The sequence below is a fragment of the Primulina huaijiensis genome, chromosome 11 (assembly GCF_012295235.1).
Source record: "Primulina huaijiensis isolate GDHJ02 chromosome 11, ASM1229523v2, whole genome shotgun sequence".
NCBI lineage: Eukaryota > Viridiplantae > Streptophyta > Magnoliopsida > Lamiales > Gesneriaceae > Primulina > Primulina huaijiensis.
In genome coordinates, this window is record NC_133316.1 from 24332025 (window position 1) to 24346684 (window position 14660).

Below are 14660 nucleotides of genomic sequence, written 5' to 3' on the forward strand. Positions count from 1 at the left end.
ATATATTAAAATATGAAATAATTAAGTCACAATGTCACACAAAACCNCACACACATTTTAATGCTATATATATGTATACATTTTAATGCTTTGGGATTGGGATTAGAGGTTAGCATTTTTGTCCTACACTTCGGTTCTTCAACGGCCGACCGTTGGTATCACTTGTTGATTCTTGAAAAAAATGGTTGTTTAATTTTGTTCAAAACAAAGAGAGACAAGGATCACCCTTGCAAGAAACGCGAGCATCAGTCCAAGAATTAGAAGGCAACATTGTGTTCGTCTCTATGGATCATCTCAACCCGGAAAAGACAAATTTTTGCATAAATCAATTCCAGCTACGGGCATCACGAAGGGATAAATATAAGGTTCGGGGTTTGTGATTCATCAGGTTCGTTCTAGTTTGGATCGATATTGAATTTTGAAAATGTTGCGCTTATTTTTCTTGGTGATTTTGTTTTTAGAAGGTAATTTTTGGGATGTTGTGGAATCGACGACTGTAACGTATGATAGTAAGGCGGTGGTCATTGATGGAAAGAGGAGAATCATGCAATCGGGTTCTGTCCACTATCCGCGGACCATGCCAGAAGTGAGACTGAATCTTTTTGTTTATTTTTGCTGTTTTTAGTACATGTTTATGTAATGATGATATGAAATTATTACGTGTTTTGTGTTTTTGGTGAATTGTAGGTGTGGCCCAATATCATTCAGAAGGCAAAAGAAGGAGGATTGGACGTGATAGAGACCTATGTCTTTTGGAACTATCACGAGCCGGTGAGAGGAGAGGTATGAATATTTGTGATGCGCCTCTAACAAGGATGTTCTTGTAGTTGGGAATATGAAGTTTTGGCAAAGCGTATTAAGTTCATGATTATCTTCGAATTATCATCCATTTATGTTTTGTCTAAGAGTTGTTCAAAATAAGTTTGCCGAAATCAGAGATCTTTTTACCCTAAGAAGTTTGTCAGGCTGGAGTAATGCATTCAGTTGTTGTTTTCAATTGGGAACTTCATTATACACTTTTGAAAATCGTGTCGATACCAGTTTTGAAAATATTCCTTTTCCATTATTATTTCACACTTTTTTTCTGACACCGGCTCTTTTAAAAAATGTCAGTACTATTTTGGAGGCAGATTCGACCTGGTACAGTTTGTGAAGGATGTGCAGGCAGCTGGCCTCTTTGTACATCTACGAATTGGTCCCTATGCTTGTGCCGAATGGAACTATGGGTGAGTCTTGGACTTCTGTTCTTCAATTATCTAGAGCTATAAATTAATGAATAAATTGAAACCTTTGTAATCTCAGAAGTCCTACTGTGAACAGTTTAATCTACATCTATATGCTTTTCTCCACCCTAATTCTTCATGTGTCTTCCGAACAGCGGATTCCCTGTTTGGTTGCATTTTATTCCCGGAATACAGTTTCGAACGACAAATGACCTTTTCAAGGTGAGTTTGAGTTCCTCCTGTTTAACTGAGTCTAGATTCATGAGATATCTGTTACAAGTGTGAGATTTACTGTAACACATGTTGTAATGGCAATTCAGAAAGAAATGGAGCGTTTTCTTGAGAAAATTGTTAACATGATGAAGGATGAGAATCTGTTTGCTTCGCAAGGAGGGCCAATTATTCTTGCACAGGTTTCTTCTTTTTATGAACCTAGCAGCCTTTATATGTATATTGCACGTGAGTTCAAAACCATTTCATGTTTTGGCTATTGAAATCGTTTTTTTCCTGAGGTAATGCCACGTCTAGAATCAATGTTGGCTTTACTCTGAAAGCTTTATTTCAATTCTAAATGCTAATAATAATGTTTGTATGGCCATTGAAAAGTTCTTTATTTTCCCATGCATGGTTTGATATTTCTCTAGTGTGTTTTATATGTCAAATAATGCTTATCTTCCTGCTTGATCTTATTGGTGGAATAGTTCAGAGCTTACTTTTATCCTTTTACTCGAAAAACTGTGCAGCAGTAAGGATAGATTCCTTCACCTTCGCTGATTGAATTGAGATTCCTTCTTGCCACATTGCCTTTAAACTATCTTGAATTTTTGAAATCGAGTTCTTCCTTTGTGTTCATTTGTTTTTGGACATGTTTCCAAGGAAATGTATTCTTATAGGTGGAAAATGAATATGGTAATGTTGAATGGGCTTATGGAATTGGCGGAGAGTTATATGTTGCATGGGCTGCAGAAATGGCTGTTGGTCTTAATACCTCTGTTCCTTGGGTGATGTGTTCGCAGGAAGATGCACCTGATCCAATTGTAAGTGATCACATCACTTCTGTCTTCTATTGTTTCATATAATAAATAGTTCATTATTTGTTTTTTGAGGTTCTGTAGCTGAGCTTTTTGGCTATGTGTAATCGAAGGAAACATGAATGATGCAGATAAACACTTGCAATGGGTTTTATTGTGATCAATTTGTTCCAAATTCACCTTACAAGCCAAAAATGTGGACTGAGAACTATGTTGGATGGTAACAAGCTACACAATTCTGTGTCAAGTTATTGTTGTAGAGAAATCATGATATACCTATTCTTTTTATCAAGCTTTCTGGGTCTTGTACTAATATAATTTTATAGGTTTCTCGCATTTGGATATGCCGTTCCTTTTCGACCTGTCGAAGACTTGGCTTTTGCTGTTGCACGCTTTTTTGAAATGGGTGGAACTTTCCAAAATTATTACATGGTAAAATTGATTAGGATGCAACGCATAGGTGCTGCTTATGACCTGATAAACAAATTACATCTGGATAAATGTCTTGTTCCAATTCTTCTTCCAGTATTTTGGTGGCACCAACTTTGGTAGAACAGCAGGGGGTCCTTTGGTTGCCACTAGTTATGACTACGATGCCCCAATAAATGAGTATGGTAAATTTCTGATCTGGCTGACCCATTAATTGATTCTTATGTTGGGTATACATAATTGAGGTTGCTTCGAAATTACAACTAGTTTTATACCTGTTGAAACCCTCCATGTGTTCTTTCTGTAATGTGCTGAAGCAGCGTTTTTGTTTGATGTTTGAATTCTTAACCACATTGAAAGCTTTATAGATAGGAGTAAAATAAAGCCAAACATAATCGAGCTGTGGTACTTTCTGTGGTTTTTATATTTTCAAATTCGTATGTTGTCTGATGCCAAACAAATATTTTCAATTGATGGGATCATCACATCAGAACAACTCCCTGATTTCTCAACAATCTCGACCTTTCACAGTTACACCTGAAGATTTCGATTTTGTATGGCATATAGGTGATGATACATGAGAAACAAGCTCCAGTTGCAGGCAGAGAGTAGAAATGACGAACACAAATGGACACGAACAATTGACATGGAAGCTTTTGTAACTGAAATTTTGTGTCATGCATCAAATTTTTGAACACATTTCTTGGATAAAGATGAATGCGCATGATAGCTATTCAATCAACACTAACTGGTTAAATCACTTTCATCTATAACAGCAATTTTTTATGCAGGATTTATCAATCAGCCGAAGTGGGGCCACCTGCGGGACCTTCACATGTCAATTAAAAAGTGTGAGGAATATTTGGTCTACGCTAATGCAACTCAAATGTCTCTTGGTGTAAATCTAGAGGTGTGTTCAGTAGTTCAGTAGCTGTTTTCCATTCCTTTAGAGATAAATTTGTTTATCTTTTAAATGCAAATCTGTTATGTTCGATAGTCTTTCCTTGGCAATCAATAATCCTATTTGCCATGTATAATTTGCCTATAACATCTTTCTCCCTTTTAAAATTTTCCCTATGGGAATGCGAACTATATAAAGAACATCTCTTAAATTGTCTCGTGGATTGCCGAATTAGAGCATGTGGGAATTACTAGAAAAATCTTCACGATCCCTGAAAGTTAACTGTGTTATCTGCTATCAGGCACATATTTACTACAAGTCCTCCAATGACTGTGCGGCCTTTCTCGCCAATTATGGTAGCTTCGCTAATGCAACTGTCATTTTCAATGGGAAATCTTACTTTCTACCAGCATGGTCTGTGAGCATTCTCCCAGACTGTAAGAATGTCATATTCAACACGGCTAAGGTATCTCATCACTCTCTCGTGTATACATTACATTTTCTAATATGAATAGGTACAGGTCTCAAATGAAAGGTATCGCATCGCCTCGTCCCTCGTAATTTTGCACATGGATGAAGGCTATTTTAGTTGCTTGCCAGAATATTTAACTTATGGTTAAATTTTTGCGGCCATTTATATTCCAATTATGAGCTTTATTGTACCTTTACTATGAGATCACTCAATCAGTTCAAGGTGTGATTTTTCGGTTTAAAGATAATCTATTATGTGTTCTTGGTGACTTCTGATAATGCATCGGTTTCCTTTTTGTTCGTTAATCAGAACCACAGAAAGGTTGTCTCACGCAATTTCTAATACATTATCGATATGGGCAGTGAAAGTTTATTAAGATTTCTAAAGCTTTTACGGATTTTATCTTTCTGTCCACATCTCAGATTAGCACATTTACGTAAAGGGTTATCTTGAAGTTGACTCTGCATTGAGTTTAAAAAAGTTAGACTGTGGAACCAACTATATGGTGTCTTTTGCGCTGCTGGCAAACACCAAAAAAATTCTTTAGCTCATTTTTTTGGTTATGAAGTATAGTTCAAAATGGTATCTTGGATGTATTGTGCAATTTAGAGATTGAAATGTTAATAGAAGTTATTCCTTGCATTTGGCATGGACAAAGGTTGTTTCTCAAACAACTCTTAATGGCAATGATTTCACCTGGAACGTCACCATGCATGAATCTTCGTTATCATCTTCATCTTGGAGTTGGTACAAAGAAAAGGTGGGCATTTGGGGTAATAATTCATTTGGGGCAACCAGTCTACTGGAGCAAATAAATACGACAAAAGATATCAGTGATTTTCTCTGGTATACAACAAGGTAAATTGCTACATTAGTCTTTTCCATTTTGACTAGTCATAGTCTGTACTATTAGAAGTAGGAAGGTTCATCAGTGTTGAATTTTCCTAGTTACCAAACAATTGTGTCAATATTCAAGAGACACCAACCACTACATTCCATCACCATGAAATCCTTTTAAAAATAAAAATAAAAAATTGCCTGGGTGGTGAAAATCTGTAGAGTTATGAAGAAGAAATGAAGGTCCAATTTTAGTTTCTTACCTGTAAAAGGATCATAAATATTTTGTGTGCCATTTTATGGCAGCATAAACATGGATGCAAATACTATGCAAAATAAAACAAAAGAAGTAGGCGTGCTTATTGGGAGCTTGGGACATGCAGCTCTTCTCTTTGTAAACAAAAGGCCAGTAGGTAAATCCAACGTACATTGATTATACTTTTTAACTCTTGTTGCATTTGAAAAATAGAGTTTTTATCTAGAGAAGATATTTTCTCTCTCTTTATTTTCTCTTGTAACTTCAGACTTGTTAAAAAAACTAGTTATTTTTTCAATTCGTATAGTTCACTGTCTATCCAAACATTGAATTGCCCAACATGGCCATATTCTACAGAACATACGATTGCTTGCTATTTGTTTCTCAGTATATAATATTGTTATACTTTTTGCATCAAACAAGGATCTGCTATTTTGAACTTTGTTTCACAGCTAAATTGAATGGTAGCACACTGTGTATTACCAGGATAGGATACTAGATGATCTTTGAACTGCATTACAAATGATTGCCTACCAGGCCAAACCATTAATGTTAGAAGATCTATGTCTTGTTCCTTGTAATTTTTTTAACATTGTTACTTATTGCAAAACGTTTATTCTGTGGGCAAAGTCTCCTGATACTTTAACTAGCAAATAATCAGTTAGTATTTTCCCTATCCTGATGGTCGAGGTTATCCTGTTAGTTTTGTATTTTGTGTCGAAATAGTAGCATCCCAATTGGATAACTTCACAATCTGTTTTCTTCCAGCATTTAGCTTCGGTAATCATGACGATGCCAGCTTCCTGCTGAGTGCTAAAGTTAATCTGAGCAGTGGAAGCAACACATTAGATGTGTTGAGTATGATGATTGGTTTACAGGTATTGGGTTTTTCATTGGAGATCTTTTGCTATTTGGAAATCCTCAATATAAGCAAGTGAATTGGGGTCTATTTCATGTTATAGTAATTTGTGTTTCATCACACATATCCTATGTGATCCTGGATGGGACCTTGGTGCTTTGGGAATGATTCTGGTGTATGTTTTTGACGGGCCTAGTGCATGGGAATTATGACGAAGTTCTTATTCGATAAGCACCGTTAACCCTCATGGCCTTGTAGATTGAGCTACAGGTTAAGATTGGGAACCCAACTTTGCACATTTGTGGGCAGAGTTCTTGGACTGTTAGCTAACCATCTGTCTCAAACTCATCCTTATTATTAAAGATGTTCAATTTGGCACAATACTCATTGTTGATCATAACCAAATTCAGAATTTACTCTGTTTGAAATATCGTTGTTCAGAATTATGGACCATGGTTTGATGTACAAGGGGCCGGACTGTATTCAGTCATTGTCACTGATTCAGAATATTGGAAGGAGGATCTTTCTTCCACGCAGTGGACCTATCAGGTAACGCACTCTGTCACAGAATGATGCATATTTATGTCAAAGTTTTTCTTCTCTCTCTAGATGAAGCCCACCTAATCTGTGGCTTTCAGCTTCGTAGTATTTCTTTTTTGTGGAAAATTTTGACGTTCAGTGTGGAAGTATTCCAGGTTGGACTTGAGGGAGAATTCCTTGGACTTCAAAATGTAACTATGGCCAACAGTTCAATATGGACTCATCAGGGGAGTGATACGCCAATCAATCAAAGTTTGATATGGTACAAGGTAACTGCTCAACTCATACTTCTGTTTCTATCTTACCTATTTCTTTTGTGCTACTTCCAATTGAATTTGAGGCTATATACTTGGTAACTTCACAGACAACTTTAAACATAAAAATTTTGTAGCTTCTCAACAAGAAGTTGGTCAGAGAGAATGAGATTTCCCGTGAATGCGTGATTTGATAAAGAAAATGCAAACCACGCCTGACTATCAATTATGTTCCTTGTATTCTCTTGGTTCAATAGTATAGTTGTGCTTAGATCAGTAATTAAATTGTGAAAACGCAAGAATTCAAGGATGAGTGTGCCTTGTGCGGTATGCCTGAACTTTTGTTATTTCGTTTTGTTTTATGGTTCTCATAGTTGTCAAGGGCGCAAGGCGCACCGAGGCACATAAGGGCTCTGGAGCCTGAGGCGCAAGGCGAGGCGCGCGCCTTACCGAAGCAAGACGCACATTATTTATTTTTTAAAAAAATATATTTATCTTAGAATAATATATTAAAATATGAAATAATTAAGTCACAATGTCACACAAAACCACAAATAATTAATAAGTTCATTATAATAAGTAACACGATTAAAATTCTTCAATCATCCAAATCAAGTTCATCTTCTTCCATCGAATCATCAGAGTCCCTAGAACTGATACCTGAGCTTTCTTCAATAAATGGTTCTTGGCCTTTCTCTTATTCACGTTGTCACGTTGTTGGCTTCTGTAATTCTGTTGCAGTCTGCACACTTCTGCTCTTGTCGCCTTATGATATTTAATTTGTTAACTGGGCTGCTAGGGTTTAAGGTTGGGTTGGGCTTTTTACATTTTAAATTAATTTTAAATTAATATTAAAAAAAAAACAGAGAAGTTGCATTTTCAAATGCAACTTCTCTGTCACTGAATTTTAAAAAAAAAAGGCAATCTCAGGCGCGTCCGAGAGCCCTTCCAAGGCAAGCCGAGGCGCGCGCCTGGGCTCGCCTTTGTAAATCATTGCGCCTGGGGAAACGCCCGCGCCTGGTGGCGAGAGGCGCTCGCCTTTGACAACTATGATGGTTCTATTCCCCCTAAAGAAACATGAACACAAATACATATCATGCTTGATTTGACATTCAATGTCTGATTCTCAGACTACATTCTTCGCTCCAGAAGGAAAGGGTCCTGTGTCATTGAATCTTGCTGGCATGGGGAAGGGTCGAGCATGGGTGAACGGTCTGGATATAGGTCGATATTGGTCTTCTTTTCTCTCGCCATCAACTGGATGTTCAGAGAATTGTGACTACAGAGGAACTTATGATGCATCCAAATGTCTGAAGAAGTGTGGTCAACCTGCCCAAACATTGTACGTAGAAGTATAAATCTTCTGTTTCAAGTTATCGTATACATTGGAGCTTTATTTTGATACAAGGTTCCCTATGAAATCAACTGAACTGTGAACATGCTTTTTGAATACAGGTATCACGTGCCACGCTCTTGGCTACAACCTGGTGAGAATTTACTTGTCATTCATGAAGAACTCGGCGGCGACCCTTCCACAATCTCGTTTTTAACTCAAAAGGGTCAAGTTTTATGTGGCCGTGTGTCTGAGGACGATCTTCCACCGGCAGATGCATGGGAACAAAGATTGGGCTTTGTATCCAGAACCCCACATCTTCAACTGGCCTGTGAACAGGGATGGCACATTGTCTCGATTCTTTTCGCTAGCTTTGGAAATCCTGAAGGAAAGTGTGGAGCATTCGTTCACGGGAGCTGTCATACCAATGTGTCAGCTATCGTGCACCAGGTAAAGCCACGCTTTAAGCTTACATGGAGAATATGTAATGTTAGGGTCATGATTTTCTTGATAATTGTAAGATCTGCCTAGATTAGATTTGGTATAGCTCCTCTGTATGTTGTTCAAATAACCCAGTTCGCGATATTATGGAAGCAGTCTTCTGCGCAATCGATAAGGAAAACAGCTAAAACCTTGGTCGCATTGAAGTTGAAATTCTACCAGTGTGATGAGACAATCAAAAAGCTCCATGTTGCGACTCAATTATCCTTTTAAAGAGAAAAATTCTTTGTTGCCTTTGAACGATGAGGTAAGAAGTAAAAAAAAAATTGTTGAAGTGTTCGAGTTATTCCACAGGTCTGTATCGGCAAGCAGGGTTGTTCGATTCCTGTCTCCACAGCTAAGCTTGGTGGGGCGTGTCCAAATATGGTGAAAAACTTGGCAATTGAAGCTCTATGCATGGCTTGAGACGGCTTATACATCAAATGTTTGCTTGACCAGCTGGAATTAAATGGTGTATGTGTGTTCTTTTTAAAGAGTCTGTTGTATTTTCAAAATTCATGAACGAAATGAACAGTTCAAAATTCTTGTTCAACAGAAGTGACATTCACATTTAAGACAAACAAATTAACTGGACTAGTACACCCATAGTATTTGAAGAGCCACATTTAACTTGCCATTATTTTGCGTATCACTGATTTGGAAAACCTACTGAAACCATATAAGGCTGAGGACCTCGCCTTTACTGAACAAGGAGAAGAATCTTTCCTATATGCTTGCTGCTTTCAAGTAATCGGTGCGCCTCAACAGCTTCTTCTAATGGAAAGGACTTGTACACAACTGGTTTTATCTTGCCAGATGCAATCGCTGGCCAGACATTTTTCTCCACCTCACTCACAATATTAGCTTTGTTTTCCGGGTTCCTGCTACGCAAGCCAGCAGCTGCAAACAAAATTGACACTGTTAAATTACTAAGTTAAAATTTGTGCTTCGCTGCAGTTTATTATGGAAACCTTAAGACTGTCAAGATTCATCCTTTTTCTATAAGAAATATAGGGGATTGCCATACATATGATACTAATTGGAACGTCTAGTGGTGGATATAAGAAATAAATAAATCTGACGAAGGCTTAAGCATGATACCCTGTACTGTAAGGCGTTTTACGAGCAAACTTGAAAGGTTTACTTCCGTTGCTGCTCCACCCATAAAACCTATTATGAATAGCCTTCCATCATAATTTAGACTTTCCAGGTTCCTCTGCAGATACAAACCTCCGATGTTATCAAGTACAACATCAACACCTGCAATTGAAAACTTGCAAGTTAGATTTGCCGACTTGAACAGAAAGACAAGAAATAAATGTAAGATTAATGAACAAGAGACACATATATATTTTTGACCTTTTCCGCTAGTTTCTTCCTTCACTCGTGCAACAAAGTCCTCTGTCTTGTAGTTGATGCAGACATCAGCTCCTAGGTCCTTGCAAGCAGCAAGTTTTTCCTCGCTTCCTGTATAGAAAAATCAACAAAGCCATAAGTGGTACGATAGACATCATTATTATACGGGGTTGATGGAACTGAACTAGGTACATAACCTGCAGTAATGAAAACTTTGACACCGAGGTGTTTGGCCAGTTGAATTGCAAATGTTCCGATTCCACTGGAGCCTCCATGTATCTGAAATTATTTGCTGATTTTTAGCTTACGGGAATGTTTTTACTAACTTGGATGAGTGCGTATAAGGACTTCTCCTAAACATAATATTATATCAATAAGTGTCCTTCCACATTAGTAGATACAAGCTCCAAGAAAAGAAGGATGGGCGCATTTTTTTCAGAAGAAAACTTCATAGCTTATGTTATTAAGTTCCACAGACGACCTTTGTCTCTCTGTTTTATATTGACACATTTATAATAGCTAGGAATGATCACGTACCATGCACGTGGGTGATTAATAATGAAATATATACTAAGAAGATTTAAATAATTTTTAAAATCGTTTAAATAACATCTTGTTTATGAGTATTTATTGATCTAAATATATCAAAACACAATAAATAAAAATACATCATAATGATAAATCAAATATATTCACTTATTTATATAACATTTTTCAATTTACATGATTATAACATAATGACAGCTCTCTCAAATTAACAAAGATAATTTTCATCCAAATATCATTCACAATAGAAAACAATAAAAATAAAATTAAGAGAATAGTAAATTTTTCTAAAATCAAAATCACAATGTATTTAAATGGAGTGCATATAGTGACTGTCAAATAAAATTCTCTTAATTAACTAAATTATCATAATGATGTTAAAATAAAACCCCTAAACTTGTTATTAAGTTAAATGTCAATTGTGTTTTTGCTAACTTTTAACTCCTTGCGAATTTTGTTTAACTTTTTCTTTTTTTAGAATAGATATTACACATCAACTCAAATATTTTAAACTGTATAGTAGCTTAATCATCATGATTCGATCGATGTATCCAACAAAGACAATTATTGCACTCCAACAATATCAATAATTACACTAATTGCAATATATGAGAATTGATCTCATGACTTTGACTTTTATATATGCCAATTGTAGGATCATGCATTTGCCGCTTTACCAAAGGTTATAACCAGGATAACAATGCAACATTAACTAAAATCTTTTAAAATCGTAAAACAATTCAAACGTCACATTTCGATTGTTATACCTTACATAAACAATTATTGCACCTAACAAATATGATATAGTTGTTATTTTACATTCTAGAAATCATTTTTTTAAATCAAATTTATTCTCACTGATCAAATAATTTCATCGAACACAAAGTAGTTTTAATTACTAATAATAATTTAAACACAAATATTAATTGTTAGGGTGACCACTATATGTCCTCACCTATGCTTCATTAAATTGCAATCATAATAATAATGCACAATGAATTGGTAAACATAACTTAGTTAATTTATTAAGTGAGTAATATTAAATAACAATTTTGTTATTTTGAAATGTGAAAAATAGCTTATATATATATAAATTCATCATATATAATGCTAAATTAATTAATATGTAGAAAAGAGAAAAAATTGTTTTTTATGTATGTAATTTCATCATATACAATTAGAAATTAATTAATAGGTTGAAAAGAACAAACAGTATAACAAATAATATATTATATATGATGATTTCGTAATAGAATAATGTTAATATAATCATATTTTGTATTATGTTTAGAACGCAATTGAAAATTGATAACAAAATATATAATAATAGAAACTTTAATTTTAAAAACAATTTTTTATCTAAAATATTATCATAATACATAATGAATCATAAGTGAAATCACTAAATTGTTGAGTAACTATTTATTTAATTATTACTTAAATCAATTTATTGGAATTTGTCAAAAATTTAGCATTTCTTATCATCTACATAAAAATATCAAGAGCTTCATAAATTCATTGATATTAATTAAAAAATTTAATTTAAATACATAAAAAAATTCTTAAGTTCCTAAAAAAATTATTTTATAGTTATATCTGAAATATTAAACATTTTATTAGAAGTTTTTTTCTTATCAGCTATATAAAAATATCAAGAGTTTCACAAATTTATAGACATTAATTAGTAAAAATAACTTAAATTAAATATATAAAATTTATAAAAAATAATATAACGTGTTTATAATATTATGAAAAAATTGAAAAATATAGTTGAAGAACTCACAAATTTTATTAGTTATATTTTAAAAATTAAAGCGAGTTACACCCATATATGGTACAAGTTTTTCTACCCCGCAATGAGATGTACAAGTAGTAAAACCACAATTAAAAAATAATTCATTACAAAAGTAATTTGAGAAAAGTATTGCAAAATTGCAATCACAGAATAATTTTACGTTAAAAAAATATTCTTACAAATAATCTTTAACATATTTCAATATCTACAAAATATACGATGCTTCTTAGTTCATATTTTAAAATCAATTTGTTATAAAAGTGACTTATTTATATGTAAAATAAAAGAAAATATAAGATATAAATATGAAATATTCATTAGCAATTATGAAGAAATACACTAATTTTAGTAACAAATTTTAGCAGCAACAAAAAAAATCATGGGTAAATTGATAAATTCAACATGCATTAATATCCAAAGGCATTTAAGATAGACAATAAATTATAAAAGAATCCATTAAAAATTTATTGATTTAATTATATTAAAACATTCACAATTATCATGATATATTTATATGTATGTTAGATGTTAGATTTTGCTAAGAAATGTAAATAAATAATTTTTCTGGCCTAAAATTTAAAAAAGAAATAGGAATGTGTATTAATGTCCAAATCCATTTAAGATGGACAATGAATTACAAAAAACTCCTAAATAACATATTAATTTAATTTGCTAATTTAAATTAACAAGAAAATTTAATTAAATAATTTTTTTTGGCATAAAAGTTAATAAAGAAAGAGGAATGTGTATTAATGTCCAAATTCATTTAAGATGAACAATTAATTGCAAAAAAAACCTTTAAGATAACCTATAAATTTGTTTGCTAACTTAAATTAAATAAAATAAATAAACAAGGACAAATAAGGAAATTCACAAATGAAAGTGGTATATTTATATGTATGTTAGATAATAATTATTATTATTATCAAACAATGCAGTTAAAATCATGGACATTGGAACTCACATGCTTGTGAAACAATTGTAGCTTCTAGAAGGCTTACAATCATCAAATCACAAAACTACAGTAGTGAAACAAAAACACGACTGGTGAAAAGAATTTGTACATGTTGTGCCAGCTTATCTTGAAAAGTTTACGAGCAACAAAATCATAAAAAATGGGTCATGCAAGTTGCAATCAGATTCGGACAGTGTTATTGTTAAATATATTTGTAAGCAGATAAAACACCAATGAACCTCTTTCCATACAAGCTTGAATTTTGCCTGTCTTATCCTAAAGCTATTCTGTGACACTGAATGCTGTACATTTTCAACTACATTACCAATCCAATAAGTGGTATTTTCTGTGAAACTCGTAATCCCACTTCTTTTTCCAATTGCAATACAAAATTTGCGTGGAAGATCTCATCAATCAAGAAATTGTCGGCCACAACAATCATTATGGATGGTGTACCAAATATAAAAAAGGCCATCAACTTACCAGGACAGTTTCCCCTTTGGTTAGATGGCTGGTCATAAAGACAGTAGACCAAACAGTACAAGCTACCTCAGGAAAACCAGCAGCATCCTGCAGAGAAACACCAGGTGGGACAGGAAGAACTTGCGCAGCCGGAACAGCAACCTTCTGCGCGTACCCTCCTCCACCGACAAGAGCACATACCTGTTCAAACACACCTTTGCACATCAAAACTTCACCGTTATCGCATCCCGAAACAACCCAATACGATTTAATTCATGTTCCTACACTTCTTTTCTTACCATGAGTATTACATGCCAACTTTGAGCAAAAGTTTTCTCAACCAAACCCAGTTTCAATGTTTATATTCGGCATCTCACAAATGAGAAACGGGTAACAGGAATTTAAATTAAAAAAATTCATTCTTGTCTAATCCAACATATATTTCGCCAATAAAAGTAACATATACGAAAAGTTTTTAAACGAATTCAAGGTAACCTGGTCTCCAACTTTCCAGCGATGAACGTTGCTTCCGATTGCCTCAATGGTTCCAGAGCACTCCAGACCCGGATATGGACTGTCGCCCTTAGGCGGAGGATGCTTGCCCTGCCGCTGAAGGGTATCAGCTCTGTTGACTGCGGTGGCTGCGATTCTAATCATAACTTCATCGTCTTTGATTTTTGGGTCTTCGACTTCTTGTAACTGTAGCACCTCTGGGCCGCCTCCTCCTCTAGTAATCACTATCGCCTTCATCTTCTTCGTTTCTCTCTCTGACGTCTCAGTGTTCTTTTAATTATTTATGGAAATAATGATTTTGGATACATATATATTATTTCATTTTGTTAGAAAAGTGATGATCTTTTTTCCCCAAAAAACAAAAAAGAAAAAGAAAGGAGATAATAAAACTGAAAAGAAATTACATCGATTAGGATCT

The 14660-nt window shown here is 34.4% G+C and overlaps 2 protein-coding genes across 5 annotated transcripts; one reads left to right on the top strand and one right to left on the bottom strand.

Annotated features, from left to right (window-relative positions):
* The first annotated feature begins 107 nt into the window (after window positions 1-107).
* Window positions 108-9117, top strand: LOC140988091 (beta-galactosidase 6-like). 4 transcript variants are annotated; one of them, XM_073457003.1, is made up of 20 exons: window positions 108-388; window positions 462-586; window positions 688-783; window positions 1114-1226; window positions 1379-1445; window positions 1544-1636; window positions 2117-2260; window positions 2386-2474; window positions 2581-2686; window positions 2781-2868; window positions 3475-3593; window positions 3886-4050; window positions 4715-4914; window positions 5200-5306; window positions 5918-6027; window positions 6450-6557; window positions 6704-6817; window positions 7933-8144; window positions 8258-8585; window positions 8931-9117. In XM_073457003.1, exons 2-20 carry the CDS (start codon window positions 545-547, stop codon window positions 9039-9041), a joined length of 2412 nt encoding a protein of 803 aa, XP_073313104.1. In that variant the 5' UTR covers window positions 108-388; window positions 462-544; the 3' UTR covers window positions 9042-9117. The 4 variants fall into 4 exon arrangements, with proteins under 4 accessions (XP_073313104.1, XP_073313103.1, XP_073313106.1 ...); XM_073457002.1 differs by having other exon boundaries at window positions 108-365; XM_073457005.1 differs by having other exon boundaries at window positions 108-365; window positions 1131-1226.
* Window positions 9117-14528, bottom strand: LOC140988092 (uncharacterized). The gene is made up of 6 exons (XM_073457008.1): window positions 14225-14528; window positions 13751-13930; window positions 10169-10250; window positions 9975-10082; window positions 9717-9875; window positions 9117-9515 (listed from the first exon to the last, which is right to left on the bottom strand). The coding sequence occupies exons 1-6, from the start codon at window positions 14477-14479 to the stop codon at window positions 9316-9318; spliced, it is 984 nt and encodes a 327-aa protein (XP_073313109.1). The 5' UTR covers window positions 14480-14528; the 3' UTR covers window positions 9117-9315.
* Between the last annotated feature and the right edge of the window lie 132 nt (window positions 14529-14660).